Below are 17,924 nucleotides of genomic sequence, written 5' to 3'. Positions count from 1 at the left end.
GATTGGACCACATAGTGTACCATTTCCAAGATGTCAGAAATCAAGGTCTGCATTGTATAGTCTGGGATCAGAATCCAAAGGAATCTTTGCAGCCTACTAGATTTTCCATGCATATTGTTTCATACATTGACTTAAACACCTTACATGGAATTAGGTCCCACACTTGATCTCATAGGATTTGATCTGGCATCAGGCACTTAGGTTTTTAAAATCTTATTTATACCTTTTTTTTAATAATCCAAGAAAAATGTTTCCCTTTTTATCCTTCTAAGAACCATGCAGCACAACTCCAAACTCATCAGTCACCCCAACCCATTATACCATCCAGTGATTTGTAATAGTTATGCTTAACTGATTTCAGTATTTCAGGCCTACAAGATGATTTGAGTTGATTAGTGGACTTCTTAACATGATAATTAATTTGTTCATACTTGAATTTTTAATTTTGTAGCAAATTTTAAAATCTGCAGTAGACTAAATCAGACTGTACATTCAGCAATCACTTAACAGCTGCAGAAATAAACAAGACAACATATATTGTGACGAAACTGTTAAATGTTAAGTTTCATTATATTGGACTTGACTTAAGGGCATGGTCGAAATGAATAATTAAGTTTCACTGTTTTGACCAAATGTGTTATCTTTATCATTTATTCTCAGGGCCAGTGTGGTTTAGAGGTTTGCAAACTGGACTACAGCTCTGGTGAACAGAGTTCAAATTCCCGCTTTGGTGTGGAATGACCTTGGACAAGTCATACTCTCTCAACCTCAGAGGAAGGCACTGGCAAACCCCCTCTGAATAGATCTTGCCAAGAAAACTCTGTGACTGGGTTGTCATAAGTCAGAAGGAACACAACAATAACAACAAACCACATCTATTGCCAGTTATGCTTATAACTTTTGGTTTAAGGACCCCCATTTAATGGTGGTTGACAAAAGACTTTTACAATACTTAACATGTGAAAACAGAATAGCAAAGCGACTTGAAGAGCTCCCTCACAACATGGAATGACTATTTTATGTATTTTTGATTATTTATATTGTAAATATACACTTTGCCTCCTTCTCCCTGCAAATTCTGCAGATAACCAAACTAAGTTATAGAAGAAGTAAAATATTCAGGCTTCCTGGAAGAAATAGTTAGAAACAAAATGATAATATTTCAAATTAATTTTATTCTATGGCGAACACTAAAATAATGCAGGTTATACAGATTTTTTTTTAAAAAATGATAAATTAGGTACATTAAAATCTTCAGGTGAAATTGACTGCACTTAATTGGAATCTATTTCACCTTTTGCTTCAACAGAGTGGAATTTCAACTAAAGTCTCTTTCTCGTTGGTCAATCGGGTGTGATATACTCTAAGTTCAGGATGTTTCAATGATGCTTCCTTCAGCTTTTTTGGTTGCTTTTCTTTTATTCAGCATAGGAAAGCTCCAATGAAGTGATATTGCACAGATGAAGAAAGACATAGCTGGGGAGAAAATTCAGACAGCCAGTATTAAAACAGTAGGGATATCTGAAATAACAGAAAACTCAGTGGATCAATTTCTATAACAGTGAACACTTGAGATAATCTGTTAGGGATTGCATGCTGCTGGTGAGTGGGTTGCATGCATAACAGCTGCATGAGATCAGACAGGAGGCTTCAGATTGCCTTCACCAGTGCTTCTTAAGCCATCTGATGTGGGGGACCAACAGTCTTTTTCCTGCTGTGTCAGGGATCAGTACCATGTTTGTATTCATTGGTTTTAATTGTTCCATTCTTTCTTAAAAACTCTCTAAGGACCAGCAGCTAATAACATTTTCAATGGCACTAGTTCATGGATCATATATTGAACACCACTGGCCTTCATTTCTTTTATAGTATCCTTGCAATGGTCTATAATAGTTGCAGAGTTTTAACAAATTAATCAACTTGTTAAGTTATTATGTCACTAATTCTTTCCAATGATTTTGCCTAACTTTTTGTATTTACCAATTAATGCTCCCCTGGCATTAGATTCCCCAAGGATAAAAATATGTTTTAGTGAATTAGGTTGTTAGAATTAATTAGGCTAGTTGCCTCTTCTTCTGTCATATTCAGTAAAACAGGAAAACCTGGTGCCTCAAAGAAGAAATATTTGAACACTCAGTTCAAAGACATAGTAGTGTTAAACATCTGGCTCAGTATGCAAAGGGATCTTGTAACACCTTTGACACTAATGAGAGAAAGAAAGAAGTGGGTAGCACAAGCTTTCATACAGTTACATCTACTGAGGAAGCAGACTTAAGTGTACAAAAGCTATATTACCAACTTTTTTTCTTTCTCTCAGTTCTACAAGATCTCTCTGCATACATGGCTCCATTGTTAGGCAAACTAATCTGTATAAGTTCTTTTTCAAAGCAGGGAGGGGACAGAGAGCTTTCTGGAGTTCTTGTCAGATAGTTGGGCTTGTGAAGTAGAAGAATTGTGAGGAACAAAGAGTCTTGGGAGAAAATGGGGGTGAGAGGGAATGATTTGTTTGCTTACCAGGAGACCAAGGCTTTTTAAAAAGCCAGGAAACGTTCAGAACACCCTCCATGAGCTCGAATGGAAGCAGTATGGTGGGGTACATTGTAACCCTATTCATAATTTCTCTTCTGCTAATTATCATCTGGACTGGTTTCTATTACTATGTAATATTTTGGGTTTTTTCAGAAAGGTATTTTAGGGTGAAACACAGTTGCCTCTATGTAAGGAAAGTGTTTACAGTCTTGCTGGTGGGTGGGAGTGTGGTCTCTTCAGTAACAACCCCCTTCCCATCTAATTATATTCTGGACTGGTTTCTGTTGTGTTTATTTATTTTTGTGTTATTTATTTATTTCATTTATATGCCACCATTCTCCCAGAATGGGATCCAAGGCAGTTCACAAAAAGAATATACTGTACATGATATACACTATGACATTTCAGGTGAGCTGTGATGAACGCCTTTGCAATTCTTAGTGTATTACTCACACAGTGCTAAATTTAAATGATTTTCTTCCTCAAAGCCTTCACCCATTTCTTTCTCTCAGCTCTCTCCTCTCCTCACTTCCATTCTGTCTCATTCCCATCTGCCTTCTCCTCCTCACACCTCCCCTGTTAATTATACAGCTAGCTATGACAGATGTAGAGTGGGCTTGTTAAGATACCTGATCATTAAAACTGCAGATGCCACAGATTGTATTTGCAAGCCTTTTCTCTGTTCTGCATACAAAATCTGTACAGTATTCTGCCCCTGGTATTTGCAGGCTATGTTTCTTAAGTGGGAGGGGGGAGGCAGAAATTAGGTAGCAATTCAGTTGTGTTGTGTAGAAAATTATTCACCATGGGCAAACAGACTCTCCAAAATTTCAGGTTAGGAATTCTCCACACTTGATTTACTGACCAATCTTTGATGTTTATCACACTATACTCTTAACGAGCTATGATTCCAGTGTGACTCCTCTAGCTGCCTCCTGCTGCATTCTGGGATTGGAAGTTTTAAGGAGGGGTATTTAGAATTCTCAGGCAGAGACTCTGCCTGAGAATTCTAAATACCCCTCCTTAAAACTGCCAATCCCAGAATGCAGCAGGAGGCAGCTAGAGGAGTCACACTGGAATCATAGCTCGTTAAGAGTATAGTGTGATAAACCTCTTTGTATCTATCTACTCATTGGGGTGAAGTAAATGATCATGAAGGAGGGGCTAAAGGCTGCTCTGGCCCTGATTCGGCCAGGACCGCAGCAATGCATGGCCTGCTCCCAAAGTGGGTCGCTGCCATAGTCCTAAGCTGTGCTGGCCAGAAGTTGATCTAAATCGACTCCTTTTTAGGCCAGCCTTTTCTGGTTTGGCGCAGCCTTGCCGTGGCTTCCAGAAGCTGGGAAAGGGCATATGTCATCTAAATGCCATGCCCTAAAGCATCCAAAGGCCACTTTATTTGGACTGTCTGTTTCAGGCCATTGCTGTACCTGAAGTGGATCAAGGCCTCCTAAATGAAATAAATCATTCCTCAGTAATCCCAAGCATCATACTATAGTGAAGCAAACATTTCATGTAGCAGATGTTGGTGGAATAACCACTCAAGAACATTACATGATGTTAAATGCCATAGCTAGCCCAGCAGCACAAAAGGAGTAGCAACAAAGATATGGCAATATCTTACCTTAGTTAATGAGCCTTTATTACTCCTAGTGTTCCATTACGTGGCATTACAGTAGCTGGTGTGAAAACCTCCACTTCGGGGGCATCAAAAAAGTATGCCTAAATTACAGGAGAGTACAAGAATTATGAGCCTCATGTATAAACTTCCTTTACACCCTGCATTTTTAAAACATGCAATATGTTGCTTATCTGGGTAGCAAAAAGGTTTGATTTTTTTGAAGATGACCGAGTTAGTACTTATATAAATGGTAGATATTGGAAAACAAGTAATATGCAAGATATGGAACAAAAGTAGAAGATGGCATCAATATGTGTCTGAAAGTTATCAAAACTACAATGTTCAGGGGAGCAAGCCAAAAAGCTTAAACAAGAGACTGAGTGGGGCATGGGACTGAAGTATGCCCAGCACAGTGTTTTATTGTCTATTTTTAGATTGGCTACTTCTCAAAAAACTGTTAGGTTAATAAATTATTGGCTTATAGCGTCAAGTCAGAAACTATTAATAAAATCACTGCTAGAAATATTTAAGCAACAAGTTTACTTTTTTTTTTGCTGTGACACTTGCCAGTGATCTTCATAAATAAAAGTCTTAGCATTTGTAGTGTTAACTGCATGTGTCAACTTATTGAAGGACAACTATATTCCAAGAGCAAGGAAACAGGAACTGTCATACCAAACAACCAACAGCAAGCAAAGCATGGAGAAGTACAACTGTCACAATTGTAGCCACTGCAATTCTTCGGTTGTCATCTCTAACAGCAGGCCAAAATGTCATCACTAAAACAGATCCTGAAAGACACAGAGCAAATACCACCAAAACCCATCTGAGAGCTTTCTGTGGAATAATCCACAAAATCTGTAATTAAAAAGAAAGGAAATGAAGTCCAGTCTCTGCCAGTTCTGATCAAGTAACACTTTATGGCAATATAATACTTGGCTTGCCCTATATCAAAAATTAGTAGTACTGAGCATCATCCACACTTTGACCAAAGATTGCCCTCCAATACAAGTATATTATTTTCCTGGATGTTATTTGGAGGTGGGTGGGCACATGAATAGAAGTACTGCAAAAACCTTTCTCTATGCAGCCAGTGTTTACAACCCATTTCCAAACTGAGTTCTAAAGGAAAATCTAATATCTTGTAAGCAAACTTCCACTCATGCAACAGGAATTCTCTCTTCTCCTCAATGTAAATGCTCCATATTTAAGAGTCTACCAACTCTACTGGAGCAGATTCTGAGAGTATAGGTGGAGAATGGAATCTGTCTTCTCCTCATTCAAAGAAGCTGATCCACTGGTATAAGTGGCTAATTGGATACCATGCTAAACTAGGCAGTTCTGTTCTGCACAGTGCTTAAAATGGTTGTCCACAATACATTGCCTAATTAGGGGTACTGAAATGCATGATGCCAACACGAGCCCTTTCCCATTTGATGCACATAAGGCATTCTGAGTACAAACAGCTAGCTAGCTTCCAACTACTCATAAGGCTGCACAGAACATGCCTTAAGTAAATAAATGTTAAATAAAATCTATTGGGGGTGGAAAGAATCTTATCTTAATTTTGACCAGGGATAGAGAAGTATGGCTCCCAAACCCCACTTTTGCAGCACTCCAGTAAGGCCAATGACAGTGGTGGAATTGGGGTGGGGGGAGAATTGGCCATTCACCCTCCACAGTTCCCCACTCCAGTCCTGACTAACTGACAATGCATGGAATGTTTCTTCAATATCATCTTCTTAGTGATTTAAATATACCCCACAAAATGTAATATAGATTGTTAAATTAGCCTCCCATATGGAAGGTCAACACTCTGAGCTGATCCGTTTCTTTCCGATATTCCATTTATTCAAAACTTGCTCTTAGTGAACCCACTTCATAATTACTTATATTTTACTTACCGCTGTTGGAATATAAATGAAGAGTGAATAGCCATAAACACACACAATCTCAAGGAATGAGTAGGAGACAATGTTCACAACTTTATTATTCCTCCACATGAGGAATCCCCACAGAGCTAGAGGAACTAGCCATGCATAAGCATAGATGGTTGTTGCTGCTATGGACACTGTAAAAGACACAATTTAACACCAAAGGTCAGCTATTGCATCACAGAAGGTAATCTGCAGTATCATATCATGGACGCTTTGACCATGGGATATCAACGGATCTCTTAAATGGTCAGAATGGCAACTACAGACTTCCTGTCTAGCAGATGGGAAACCTGGTTTGGTCCTGAGGACCATATGCAAATGTTTCACATTTGATGTCCAAGCACACACAGAGTCTCACCCTGCTTCAAAATGCAGCCCATGTCCTCATGCAGCCCCCCACCATTGCTTTCACACATTTCGCAATATAGAATTACAGTAAGATGGAAGTAATTCAAACACAGATGAAATATCTTGAGTGACTCCTCTCCATCAGCTCTGATTAAGAAAAAAGCTAATATGCTATATATGTAGATTAGCAGATCTACCCAGCTGCTTCAAAATAGTGTTCAATGGTCCCATACAGACAGGCCAAAATAAAGCTGCTTCCAGACTCTTAGGATGCATGCATCATTTAAACAGCATACTTCCAAAGTGACCCGAAGCAGCTTTATTTTGGCCTGTCTGTATGGGACCTAAGTCTGCCATAACAGTTTGGCATATATCTAAAATAGTAGTACCATGGATTTGTAAATTCAGTTTTCCCATGAATTTCAAATAGCTATAAGGCAGGGTGAAACAAAGCTATGACATTTCAGCTTTAGAGACTTCTTTTTGCTATTGTTCTTCATTCATCCTTAAGAAGAATTCTGGCATAAAGAGATTCCACATTCAAGGACATAAAGGTGTTATTCCCTGTAAACTTCTAAAAGACCCCTAGTTTATTAATGAAGCCAGTGGCAAGCAGTAGGCAGATGGCTGTAACAGTAAAAAATTATATGAGAATGATGTCACAGCCTGGTCAAATGTATCCTCTTAGCTACTCAGAACTTAAAATGATTGGTGACCTCAGGATAATATGCCTTAGGAGGTATATCACAGTTATCTGGACAGGGTTTCTGAGAAGTCATGATCATAACGGTCCAAAACACCATTATGCAAAAATAATCCAGTTTGGGATTGTTTGAACTGTCCTGACTCAACGTTAGGGAACTCTGGGAACTGTAGTTTTCTGAGACATTTAGCCTTCTTTGTCAGAGACCTCTGGTACCACAATAAATTACAATCCCCAGGATTCCCTAGCATTGACCCAGAGTAGTTTATATGGTCTCGAACTGGATTATTTCTGCAGTGTGTTCTGGATCAATGTTATCCTTGGAGGAAGCTAGCAGTTTAAGAAAAAATAAATAATACTGAAACGTTTATTTTCTTCCATAGAGTGAGCTATCAATGGTTGGAGAATTTATTGATTCTTTTATATATCCAGACTAGTATGAGGGTAGCCCTCTCTTTTCCTGCCTGCTTGATAGTATTGTAAGATTCTTAGTGAGACCTATGACAGCTCTCTCTTGGAGTAAGATTCTATGTTATCCATTTACTTTTGTTTAATATCTGTACCTAAGATTCAATGCTATAGAATTCAGGGGTTCGTAGTTCTGTGAGATATTTAACCTTCTCTGTCAGAGAGCCCTGATGCCTAAACAAACTACAAACCCCAGGATTCCATAACAGTGAGCCATGTCAGTTAAAGCAGTGTCAAACAGTGTTATTTCTGCAGTGTACATAGTCTTAAAACCTACAGCAATCAATATAAAATACCAGTTTTAGGTTATATCCCTCATGAAGTTATCTATGGCAAGTTTTTGTGCTTTTTATGTCTTCGAATCTGGTATGCTAACATATCATTTCATACTCCTCTATCATGAAACAATTTTTTAATATACGTAAGACTGGTGGGGAAATGATTTAATATCACCACAGTGTTGTATCTTACGATTTAATAGGATAAGTCCTATGGCAATACATTTTCGTCTTTTGAGCTAAAGATGTGTCTTGACAAGCTAACAATATTATTTAGCTTATCTTAGTTCATCAGAGGTCGCTCAACCCTTTAACAAGTGCTTGTTTTCATCCATGAGGTGTCTGAAGCCAATGTAGTACTATTCATATTTTGTCTTCACTGTTACTTACTTCTGTTTTATTTTCTATAGCTTGTACTATAGAAGTGTACTATTTTGTGCAATAGTCTGTTACAAAGTATATGGCACTGCACTCATATTCAATTGTTAGTGTAGTCAGCATCTGCATATGGAACAGAGAGGTGCCATTTTGCCCTTCAACTCAGACAACAAAATATCTTGTACCAGCACTGGTAAAAAATGCATGTAGATTATTTGGAATGGTTTTACAAACCTTTACGGAACTCAGGCACATAATGGAAATCAGGTTGTCCCAAATGGATGAAGAATTTGGAAAGATTACCACTGACAGCAATAACAAAGACCAGAGTGGCACATATCCAGAATGGACCTTTTACAAGAAGAGCAAAGACAAAAAACAAAACAAAACAAAAAACCCAAATTATTCTGATTTCCATTCAGTGTGAAAGTAGAAGACTTCTGACAATGTTATCATTTGTACATACCATAAAGATCAGGATTACTTCTAATGTACAGTCTCACAAAATTTTTTCCTGGTACGGGAAAAACAGAACCTTTGATTCTGTCCAAGACCTATTTTAAAAAATACAAAATTCAACTGAAAATCATTTATTTAGTTAGGTGTAGTATAATATCTAAACATGCTGTACAGGTTGAGCCTCTTTATTCAAAATGCTCGGGAACAGGAGTGATTTGGATTTTGGAATATTTGCATATACATAATGATGTGGGGCCCAAATTCATTTATGTTTTGCATACACCTTATAAACATAGCCTAAAGCTAATTTTATATATAATATTTTAAAAAAATTGTGCATGAAACAAGTTTTATGTACACTGAACCATCAGAAAGCAAAGGTGTCACTATCTCAGCCATATGGAAAATTTTAGAGTATTTTGGATTTTTGAATTTTGGATAAGGGATACTCAACCTGTAATATGGAACATCCAGGCAGTTTATCACCTTGAAAAAATTCATTCCCAGGATCAGGAAGGTATCTTGGTTTTCTCAGCCATAGTTTCCCAGCATATCCAAACTGAGAAACTATGCTTTAATAAGGGCTCCCTTCAAATCAAGATGTGAAAGCAGCATCAAATCCTCTTTGATGCCTTGGTTTAGGGAGCCCTTAAACTACAATTTCTCAATTCAGATATCAGGGAAACTATGACCAAAGAAATGACAGGAGGAAGAAGGCAAAAGCATGGACAAATGACTCATCCTGAGGCAAGAGCTGGTCTTTGTTTTCAGATTTTAAAAACCATGTTTGAATATAATATATGGTCCATCTTGTTATATTGCTTTGCTATGTTTTTATGAATGGCTTTTTATTCTCCACTTGTATTTTCAAACTGCTAAATAACCTTCCTACTATTCCCACTAAACAGTAACCCACAACTACGTAGTCCTTTTCAACAAAACAAAAAAATGGAATAATTTGATGAATGACCACATACTACAAAAGTGAAACATCAACTATCAATAGTGATGATAATGAGGATGCCTATTTTTCTAACCCTGAACAGTAAGATGTTTGGATCTCTGTTCTTATTTGTAATGGTTATGCTTTTAACTGCTTTCAATTTCACTGAGAGTTTAATAATATTTTGAACTTTTATAAGATGAATTTTTTAGGTTATCTTTTTGAACATCTATAAATCACCTCAAGTGGAGAAAAGGTAGAATAAAAAAATTGATGGGATATAAATATAAATTAATAAACCATAAAACACAAAACAAATCCTGTTAATACAAAGAAATTATGGTAAAAACCTCTACATGTTGAATAGCCTTGTGCTGTTGACCTCTGGAAATTTAAAAGCAACAGGTGTTCAGGTATGTTTTCAAAATGAATGGCACGTGTACTTTTTTTGAGTGCTAGCAGAGAGAAGGGGCTGATGGCAGAAATGCACAGGACTATCAAGAAGCTTGAAGTAACCAACCAAATGTGAAGGGCGGGGAAGCTGTGCCTGACTATCAGAAAGCAAAGGCAACACTAGTTCAACCACCCATGAAAAAGGTTTTGGTTTTTGGAATATTTCAGATTTCAGTACACACACACAAAACCCAAGCTGAAGATCACTTTACTGGTCAAATCCATAACACCTTAGCAGAGACAAAACTGCAGATTACAAACCTGGTATGTATCCACATCAAAAAATGTTTGGTAATACTCAAATGTCCAGAATGGGGCACTTTTCTTCTGCCCAGCAAGTAACTGCAAAACAAGCAAGTTTTTTTTTTTTAAAAAAATGAGTTGAGATGGAGAATACTTATTAACTATTAAAATAATATCTTAAGTGGTAGATCTTTATGCTCATAAATGAACTGGGAACCTTTTTTGAGCAGACTACAAAAATACGTTAAATCAAAAGCAGAATTTTCAGTAACATCTACACCAGAGCTTCTCATGCTATCGATGTGGTGGACTGGCTCAAACACTACATCTCTCCCCTCCTCAATAAGCCAAGGACCACCACCATATGTGTGCAATTTCCTTAGTCAAGCTTTGAATTAAAGTAAGAATTGGGCAACCTGTGTTCAACTCCTTCTATTCAAGAAGGAAAAAAAGAGAGCATTGAGCCCGTGCAGACAGGCCAAAATAAAGCTGTTTCAGGTCACTTTGGAGGTATGCTGTTAAATGATGCATGCGTCCTAAGAGGCCAGAAGCCAAGCCATAGTCATTGGACTATGACTTTGGAGACCAGGGTGTGAATCCCTGCTTGGCCATGGAAACCCACTGGGTGAACTTGGGTAAGTCATGCTTTCTCAGCCTCAGAGGATGGCAAACCTCCTCTGAAGAAACTTTTCAAGAAAACTCGGTGATAGGTTTGCCTTAGGTTTATGTTGGAGATGACTTACAAGTACAACAGCAGCAAACACGTAAAGTACAGACTGAATCTCCCTTATCTGAAATGCTTGGGACTAGAAGTGGATTTTGGGGGGGGGGGCAGGGGTTGGAATATTTGTTTATACATAATGCATTATCTTGGAGATGGGGCCCAGGTCTAAACATGACATTAATTTAAGTTTTGTATGCACATTATACACATAACCTGAAGGTACAGCGCGCCCAAGTTTTACGCGGGCATGCCACATGTGGCTTTCAGCATACACTAAAAACCACGCCGGAAGAGCCCTTTGTGCACCCCAAAAGAACTAAAGGGGCACACGCCTGTGGCGCAAGTGCGCGGCCGCACACCATGGATTCAAGCCCCATTAGTTTCTATGGGGCTTCAGCATATGCTGATTTCCCCTTACATGGAAGGATCTGGAATGGATCACCGTGTAAGGGGAGGGCGCACTGTAATTTTGAAGATAATATGAAACAAAATTTGTGTATTACTGAATGCATACTTGTCACTATCTAGACCACTCATGTGGACGATTTTGGAGTTATTTCAGATTTTGGAATTCCAGTTAAGAGAGACTCAACCTGTACTTGATATTAATTAATACTGTCAGAGAAAACGCTTGCATTGCCATCTAACCTCAGTTTTGTCTGAATCTGTCCCCAACAGCTCATCATCTTCTTCTCTCCCAGAATCTTGCAGATGTCCATGCTTTTTCTTTGATTTTTCAGGTTCATCAATGCTTATTGTGACAGCATCTGGATTTGCTGCCAACAAGCTGGCTGCATCATCAAATTCTGAAAAACATATACAACATCCTCAAAATGTGATCTTTGCATTAGGGTTATCTCTTTAAGATATGTCATCACATGGAATAAATAGGATTCTAGCATCACTTTTTCTAAAGGTTTTAAAATCTTAAATTCAATTAGATGATAGATAGATAGATAGATAGATAGATAGATAGATAGATAGATAGATAGATTTTTTGGTACTTGTTTAAGAACACCAATCTCTCCTTATTCAACTAAATAATGCTGGCCTGTTTTCTCATGTGAAATTCTGAGTTAGCCTGGATCCAGCTACCTGGATTCACTTCCTAAGACTGAGAGGCTATTTGAACTAATGTACATGTAAGAGACAGCATCGCAAAAAACCAACAATGAGAAACTGAAGTAGGAAATGAATTAATTCCAACATGTTTTGAGCAACTGTCAGAAAGGAGTAGGACACAATTACAGTACTGGTACTTCGTAGAACAAGATTCCAGAAGATGTCACTGACACAACTCTTTCTATTCCACCTGTTTGTAACTACAGTGGGCCCTTGGTATCTGCTGGGATCTGTGGTTGCTCAAGTCCCATTAAATACAATGGGGTAGTAAAATGGTGTCCCTTACATAAAATGGCAAAGTCAAGGTTTACTTTTGGGAATTTATATATTTTTAACATATTTTCAAGCTGTGGATGGTTGAATCCGTGTATGAAAAATCTGTGGATATGAAGGGCCGACTGTATTACATTTCTGTTTGTTTAATCCAAGGCATACCACACAACCAAGGGAACTACAGTGGAGTCTCGCTATCCTTGGGCTTGTCATCCGGACACTTAAGCATCCCTGCATGGATGGCAACCCCCATTGTCCCCATGTGGCACACGTACGCGGCCGTGCTAGCTGCATGCATGCCACACTACTAGGGACAATGGGACTTGAAGTCCTGTGTTTTTTGTATCCACTGGGGGGGGAGCAGGGAATGGATCCATGTGGATACGAAGGTCTGATTGTATAGTGTCAGTGCAGACTATGGATGAACTTTTATAGAATTCTTTCTCTCTTCCCCTATTCTTCTCCATCCAGGCAACTTCAGGTAAAGGGACGTTTTGCTCTTTCCAGGAGTTTGAACTGAGCAGTTGCAAAAAGTTTTTGATATTATTCCTAAGGCTCCAGGTTTTCCAACCCTAGATTTATGCTCCTCTCTTCTTCCTACTCTTTAACCTGTTAATGAATCATAGGTGGTTCTGTTCTCTTATCCCAGGCCTACTAATTTCATCCAGGAGCATTTGTTGAGGGGTGTGTGTGTATGTTGTTTGCCTTCCAGTCATTTCTGGCTTATGGCCGACCCTATCACAGGGTTTTCTTGAGGAGGTTGAAGTTACATCCACCAGTCTGAGGTGCTTCTAAAAATCTATTAAAAACAAAAAGCTAGAGAAAGAGAGGAAGAATATTCAACTATGGAAGGAAAACTGAACTCAGTTCCATAACTGGCAACACTGCTTTTAGATAAGATTTTTTTTAAAAAATCCGTAGCACAAGACTGTGAACTATAAACCAGACATTAATTACACAGGCCTGTGATAGGAAAAAAACTCTTTTCAGTATTTCATCTGCTTTCAATGTATTTTTGGGTGCTGAACTGAAAATATATATATATATAACACAGAGTTATTTCACATTTGAATATTTTTATCAATGCAATTGTTAATCGGTTTTGATTAAGTGTGGACACAGACGTTCCATAGAATCGTAGAGTTGAAAGAGACCACAAGGGCCATCCAGTCCAACCCCCTGCCATGCAGGAAACCTCAATCAAAGCATCCCTGAGAGATGGCATCCAGCCTCTGTTTAAAGCCCTCCAAAGAAGGAGACTCCACAACACTCCGAGGGAGTTTGTTCCACTGTGGAACAGCCCTTACTGTCAAGAAGTTCCTCCTAATGTTGAGGTGGAATCTCTTTTCCTGTAGCTTGCATCCATTGCTCCAGGTCCTAGTCTCTGGAGCAGCAGAAAACAAGCTTGCTCCCTCCTCAATATGACATCCCTTCAAATATTTAAACAAGGCTATCATATCACCTTTTCTCCAGGCTAAACATCCCCAGCTCCCTAAGTCATTCCTCATAGGACATGGTTTCCAGACCCTGTTCACCATTTTAGTCGCCCTCCTCTGGACACGCTCCAATTTCTTTTAGTGCTTTTGAACGGATTTTTGTATTCCGTATCAACAAATAAAGTGTTTTGAAAGTTTATTAGAAGAATTTAACTTTTCCTATTCTTTGCAGATAATTCTTTGCAAGATGATTCCATTCAGTAATGTAATATAACACAGAAAAGTCAAAACAAGTTGTGAAAAAAACTGCATGTAATAGAGCAAATGTGAGATCATTTTTGGATTTAGAATGCCAAATTCCTATAAAACCAGCATGCATTTTTTTAAAAAAATGTATGACCTCAATTTTGCAGGCTTATGTTACAAAAAAAGTGGTTATACTGAAGTGTCCCTGCCACAAACCAATCTGGAGCCTTAGAAGTACAATTTTATAAATTACCTTGAAACTTTAGGTCATCCACAGTTGCCATTCATGCACCAATGTTTGACTGAAGTAATTCAGAACTGAAAAATATAAAGCAGGTAAATACAAAGTGAGATTTAAAGATGCAACTAATATTCACAGTGAAGCTGACTCCTGAAGAAGTTCTAGATTAGTCCACTTCATCCAAGACTGTATATGAACTGCAGAAATAATCCAGTTTGACACCACTTTAACTGTCACGGCTCAATGCTGTGGAATTCTGGGAATTCTGATTAATTTTGGCACCTGAGTTCGCTGAATTAATAATAATAATAATAATAATAGGTTTTATTTATATACCGCCCAATCACTGGGAATCCGAGCGGTTTACAATAGAGGGGATAACAGACAGTTCCCTGGCCACAGGCTTACAATCTAAAAGACACGACACAAAAGGAGAAGGGAATGGTGAGGGGGGAGGGAATCAGGTCCAGCATTCTTCTCTCCCTCTGAGGCCTGGACCAAGGCAGATGGACCGGAGGGAGGGCTCTTCTTCTTCAGGCTGATGTAACTGGGCCAGCCTACTCTGTCCCTCAGAGGCCGAAAGATGACAGTTAGGGAGGGAGGAGCCTCTTTCTTCAGGCTAGCCCCTGATGGTACTGGGCCAGCCTTCTCACTCCCCCAGAGGCCGAAAGATGACAGTTAGGGAGGGAGGAGCCTCTTTCTTCAGGCTAGCCCCTGATGGTACTGGGCCAGCCTTCTCTCTCCCTCAGAGGCCGAAAGATGACAGTTAGGGAGGGAGGAGCCTCTTTCTTCAGGCTAGCCCCTGATGGAACTGGGCCAGCCTTCTCTCTCCCTCAGAGGCCAAACGATGACAGTTGGGGAGGGAGGAGCCTCTTTCTTCAGGCTAGCCCCTGATGGAACTGGGCCAGCCTTCTCTCTCCCTCAGAGGCCGAAAGATGACAGTTAGGGAGGGAGGAGCCTCTTTCTTCAGGCTAGCCCCTGATGGTACTGGGCCAGCCTTCTCTCTCCCTCAGAGGCCGAAAGATGACAGGGAGGGAGGAGCCTCTTTCTTCAGGCTAGTCCCTGATGGTACTGGGCCAGCCTTCTCACTCCCCCAGAGGCCGAAAGATGACAATTAGGGAGGGAGGAGCCTCTTTCTTCAGGCTAGCCCCTGATGGTACTGGGCCAGCCTTCTCTCTCCCCCAGAGGCCGAAAGATGACAGTTAGGGAGGGAGGAGCCTCTTTCTTCAGGCTAGCCCCTGATGGTACTGGGCCAGCCTTCTCACTCCCCCAGAGGCCGAAAGATGACAGTTAGGGAGGGAGGAGCCTCTTTCTTCAGGCTAGCCCCTGATGGTACTGGGCCAGCCTTCTCTCTCCCCCAGAGGCCGAAAGATGACAGTTAGGGAGGGAGGAGCCTCTTTCTTCAGGCTAGCCCCTGATGGTACTGGGCCAGCCTTCTCTCTCCCTCAGAGGCCGAAAGATGACAGTTAGGGAGGGAGGAGCCTCTTTCTTCAGGCTAGCCCCTGATGGAACTGGGCCAGCCTTCTCTCTCCCTCAGAAGCCAAACGATGACAGTTGGGGAGGGAGGAGCCTCTTTCTTCAGGCTAGCCCCTGATGGAACTGGGCCAGCCTTCTCTCTCCCTCAGAGGCCGAAAGATGACAGTTAGGGAGGGAGGAGCCTCTTTCTTCAGGCTAGCCCCTGATGGTACTGGGCCAGCCTTCTCTCTCCCTCAGAGGCCGAAAGATGACAGTTAGGGAGGGAGGAGCCTCTTTCTTCAGGCTAGCCCCTGATGGTACTGGGCCAGCCTTCTTAATCACAAAACTACAACCCCCAGAATTCCATAGTATTGAACAAGGGCAGTTAAAGGACTGTTTTTTCTCTCTCTTCACTCACTCTTAGTACATGGTAGGATTTTAACAGGACTTTTCTTAGCACAAAGTAAGCTTCCATTTACAGTTTAAATGTGCAGTTGGCCTTCCTTATTCATGGATTTTGTATCTACGGATTCAAGCATCCATGGCTTGAAAATATTCCAAAAGTATAAATTCCAAATAGCAAATCTTGATTTTCCATTTGATATAAGGGACACCATTTTACTATGCCATTGTATTTAATGGGACTTGAGCATCCACAGATTTTGTTATCCACAGGGGATCCTGGAACCAAACCCCAGAGGATAACAAGGGCCCACTGTATACATATATATAAAATATAAATATAAATATAAATATAACACACACACACACTTATAAATGTTATATATATATATATATATATATTATATGTGCATAATATATTTGTATAATATAATAGAAGTATATATATTTATAAATATTTATATATTTAATATTATAAATATGTATTTATATTATACATATTTAATAATATATGGGTATGATATAATATAATATATGTGTATAATATAATAGAAGTATATATATTTATATATTTAACATTATAAATCTATATTTATATTACACACATCTATTAATTGTTTATAAATATATATTATTTTATACACATTTGTAGCTATATTATAATATATTTATATGATATTATATATATTTATTATTACATCTATAATATACATTTATATCTACATTTATTATATCTATATATTATATTGTACACATTTATAGCTACCTTTATAGTAATATATATATATATATATATATATATTATATCTTATACACATATCTACATTTGTTATAGCTACATTTTATTATATTCCATGCATTTATAACTATATATATCGTTATATATATATATTATACACATTTATATCTACATTTATTATATCTATATTTTATATTATATTGTACATATTTATAGCTATATTTAATATATATATATATATATATATATTATACATTTATATATATATATATGCACACACAATATTATATCTATATATTAGACATATTTATATCTTTATTTTATATTATAGTGCACACATTTATATCTATATCTATATCTATATCTATATCTATCTATCTATCTATATAAAATATACATTTATATCTCTATATTATATCCTTCCTTATAATTTCAGGCAGATGGTTGAAAAGTAACCCTGCATGAAAGGATACCAAGCCCACCACCCTCCTCCTCCTCCTCCTCCTCCTCCTCCTCCTCCTGCTGCTGCCTTGCACACAGATTAAACTGCCGCCCTTGGGAGCTGGGGATCTACCTGCCAAGGAGCCTGGTGCGTCTCCTACCCAGACACCTATTTATCCTGTATCTGGGCCCCACTCAAACCTCCTCCTCTTCCTGCTCCTGCCCACTCCGCTAGGCGGCGCCATCACTACCTGCTCTCGGTTGCAAAGCAGCGACGACGCAGGATGCGACGCAGCCGGAAACAGGAGGACCGAAGTGCCTTCTTCTCGGCTCTCCCCGTTAAAAAGGAAGAGGCCTCTTTAAAACTAGTCTTCGGCCTTCTTCGGCGCCCCGCCCCCAGCCCCGCCTTTTAAAGGGACAGAGAGCGAAAAACGTCTGGAAATTGGGCTTTTTGAATGTGGCTGAGGAGGAGGGACGCAGTATGGCCT

At 39.1% G+C, this 17,924-nt stretch overlaps 1 protein-coding gene across 2 annotated transcripts; it reads right to left on the bottom strand.

The window, feature by feature from the left end:
- Nucleotides 1–1,155: 1,155 nt before the first annotated feature.
- YIPF1 (Yip1 domain family member 1) lies at nucleotides 1,156–17,856 on the bottom strand. 2 transcript variants are annotated; one of them, XM_089515197.1, is made up of 10 exons: nucleotides 17,688–17,856; nucleotides 14,412–14,476; nucleotides 11,730–11,887; nucleotides 10,376–10,456; nucleotides 8,726–8,813; nucleotides 8,494–8,610; nucleotides 6,052–6,218; nucleotides 4,823–5,005; nucleotides 4,151–4,248; nucleotides 1,156–1,476 (listed from the first exon to the last, which is right to left on the bottom strand). In XM_089515197.1, exons 2-9 carry the CDS (start codon nucleotides 14,440–14,442, stop codon nucleotides 4,156–4,158), a joined length of 918 nt encoding a protein of 305 aa, XP_089371323.1. In that variant the 5' UTR covers nucleotides 14,443–14,476; nucleotides 17,688–17,856; the 3' UTR covers nucleotides 1,156–1,476; nucleotides 4,151–4,155. The 2 variants fall into 2 exon arrangements, with proteins under 2 accessions (XP_089371323.1, XP_089371322.1); XM_089515196.1 differs by lacking the exon at nucleotides 17,688–17,856 and adding an exon at nucleotides 17,570–17,681.
- Nucleotides 17,857–17,924: the final 68 nt, after the last annotated feature.

Source organism: Sceloporus occidentalis, unplaced genomic scaffold, assembly GCF_023333645.1.
Source record: "Sceloporus occidentalis isolate IW3139 unplaced genomic scaffold, rSceOcc1.0.p SCAF_3, whole genome shotgun sequence".
Lineage (NCBI taxonomy): Eukaryota > Metazoa > Chordata > Lepidosauria > Squamata > Phrynosomatidae > Sceloporus > Sceloporus occidentalis.
Note: the sequence above shows the minus strand (reverse complement) of the source record. Positions and strands in the feature narration are given on the sequence as shown.

What these genes read in the sequence shown, in the direction of transcription:
- YIPF1 (XM_089515197.1), bottom strand. Translation starts at nt 14,442, where the DNA reads ATGGCAACTGTGGATGACCTAAAGTTTCAAG. An exon ending in GGATGACCTAAAGTTTCAAG is followed by an intron (nt 11,888 to 14,411) that starts GTAATTTATAAA and finishes TATGTTTTTCAG; the next exon opens with AATTTGATGATGCAGCCAGC. An exon ending in TGCTTGCTGTTGGTTGTTTG is followed by an intron (nt 4,249 to 4,822) that starts GTATGACAGTTC and finishes CCTGTAATTTAG; the next exon opens with GCATACTTTTTTGATGCCCC.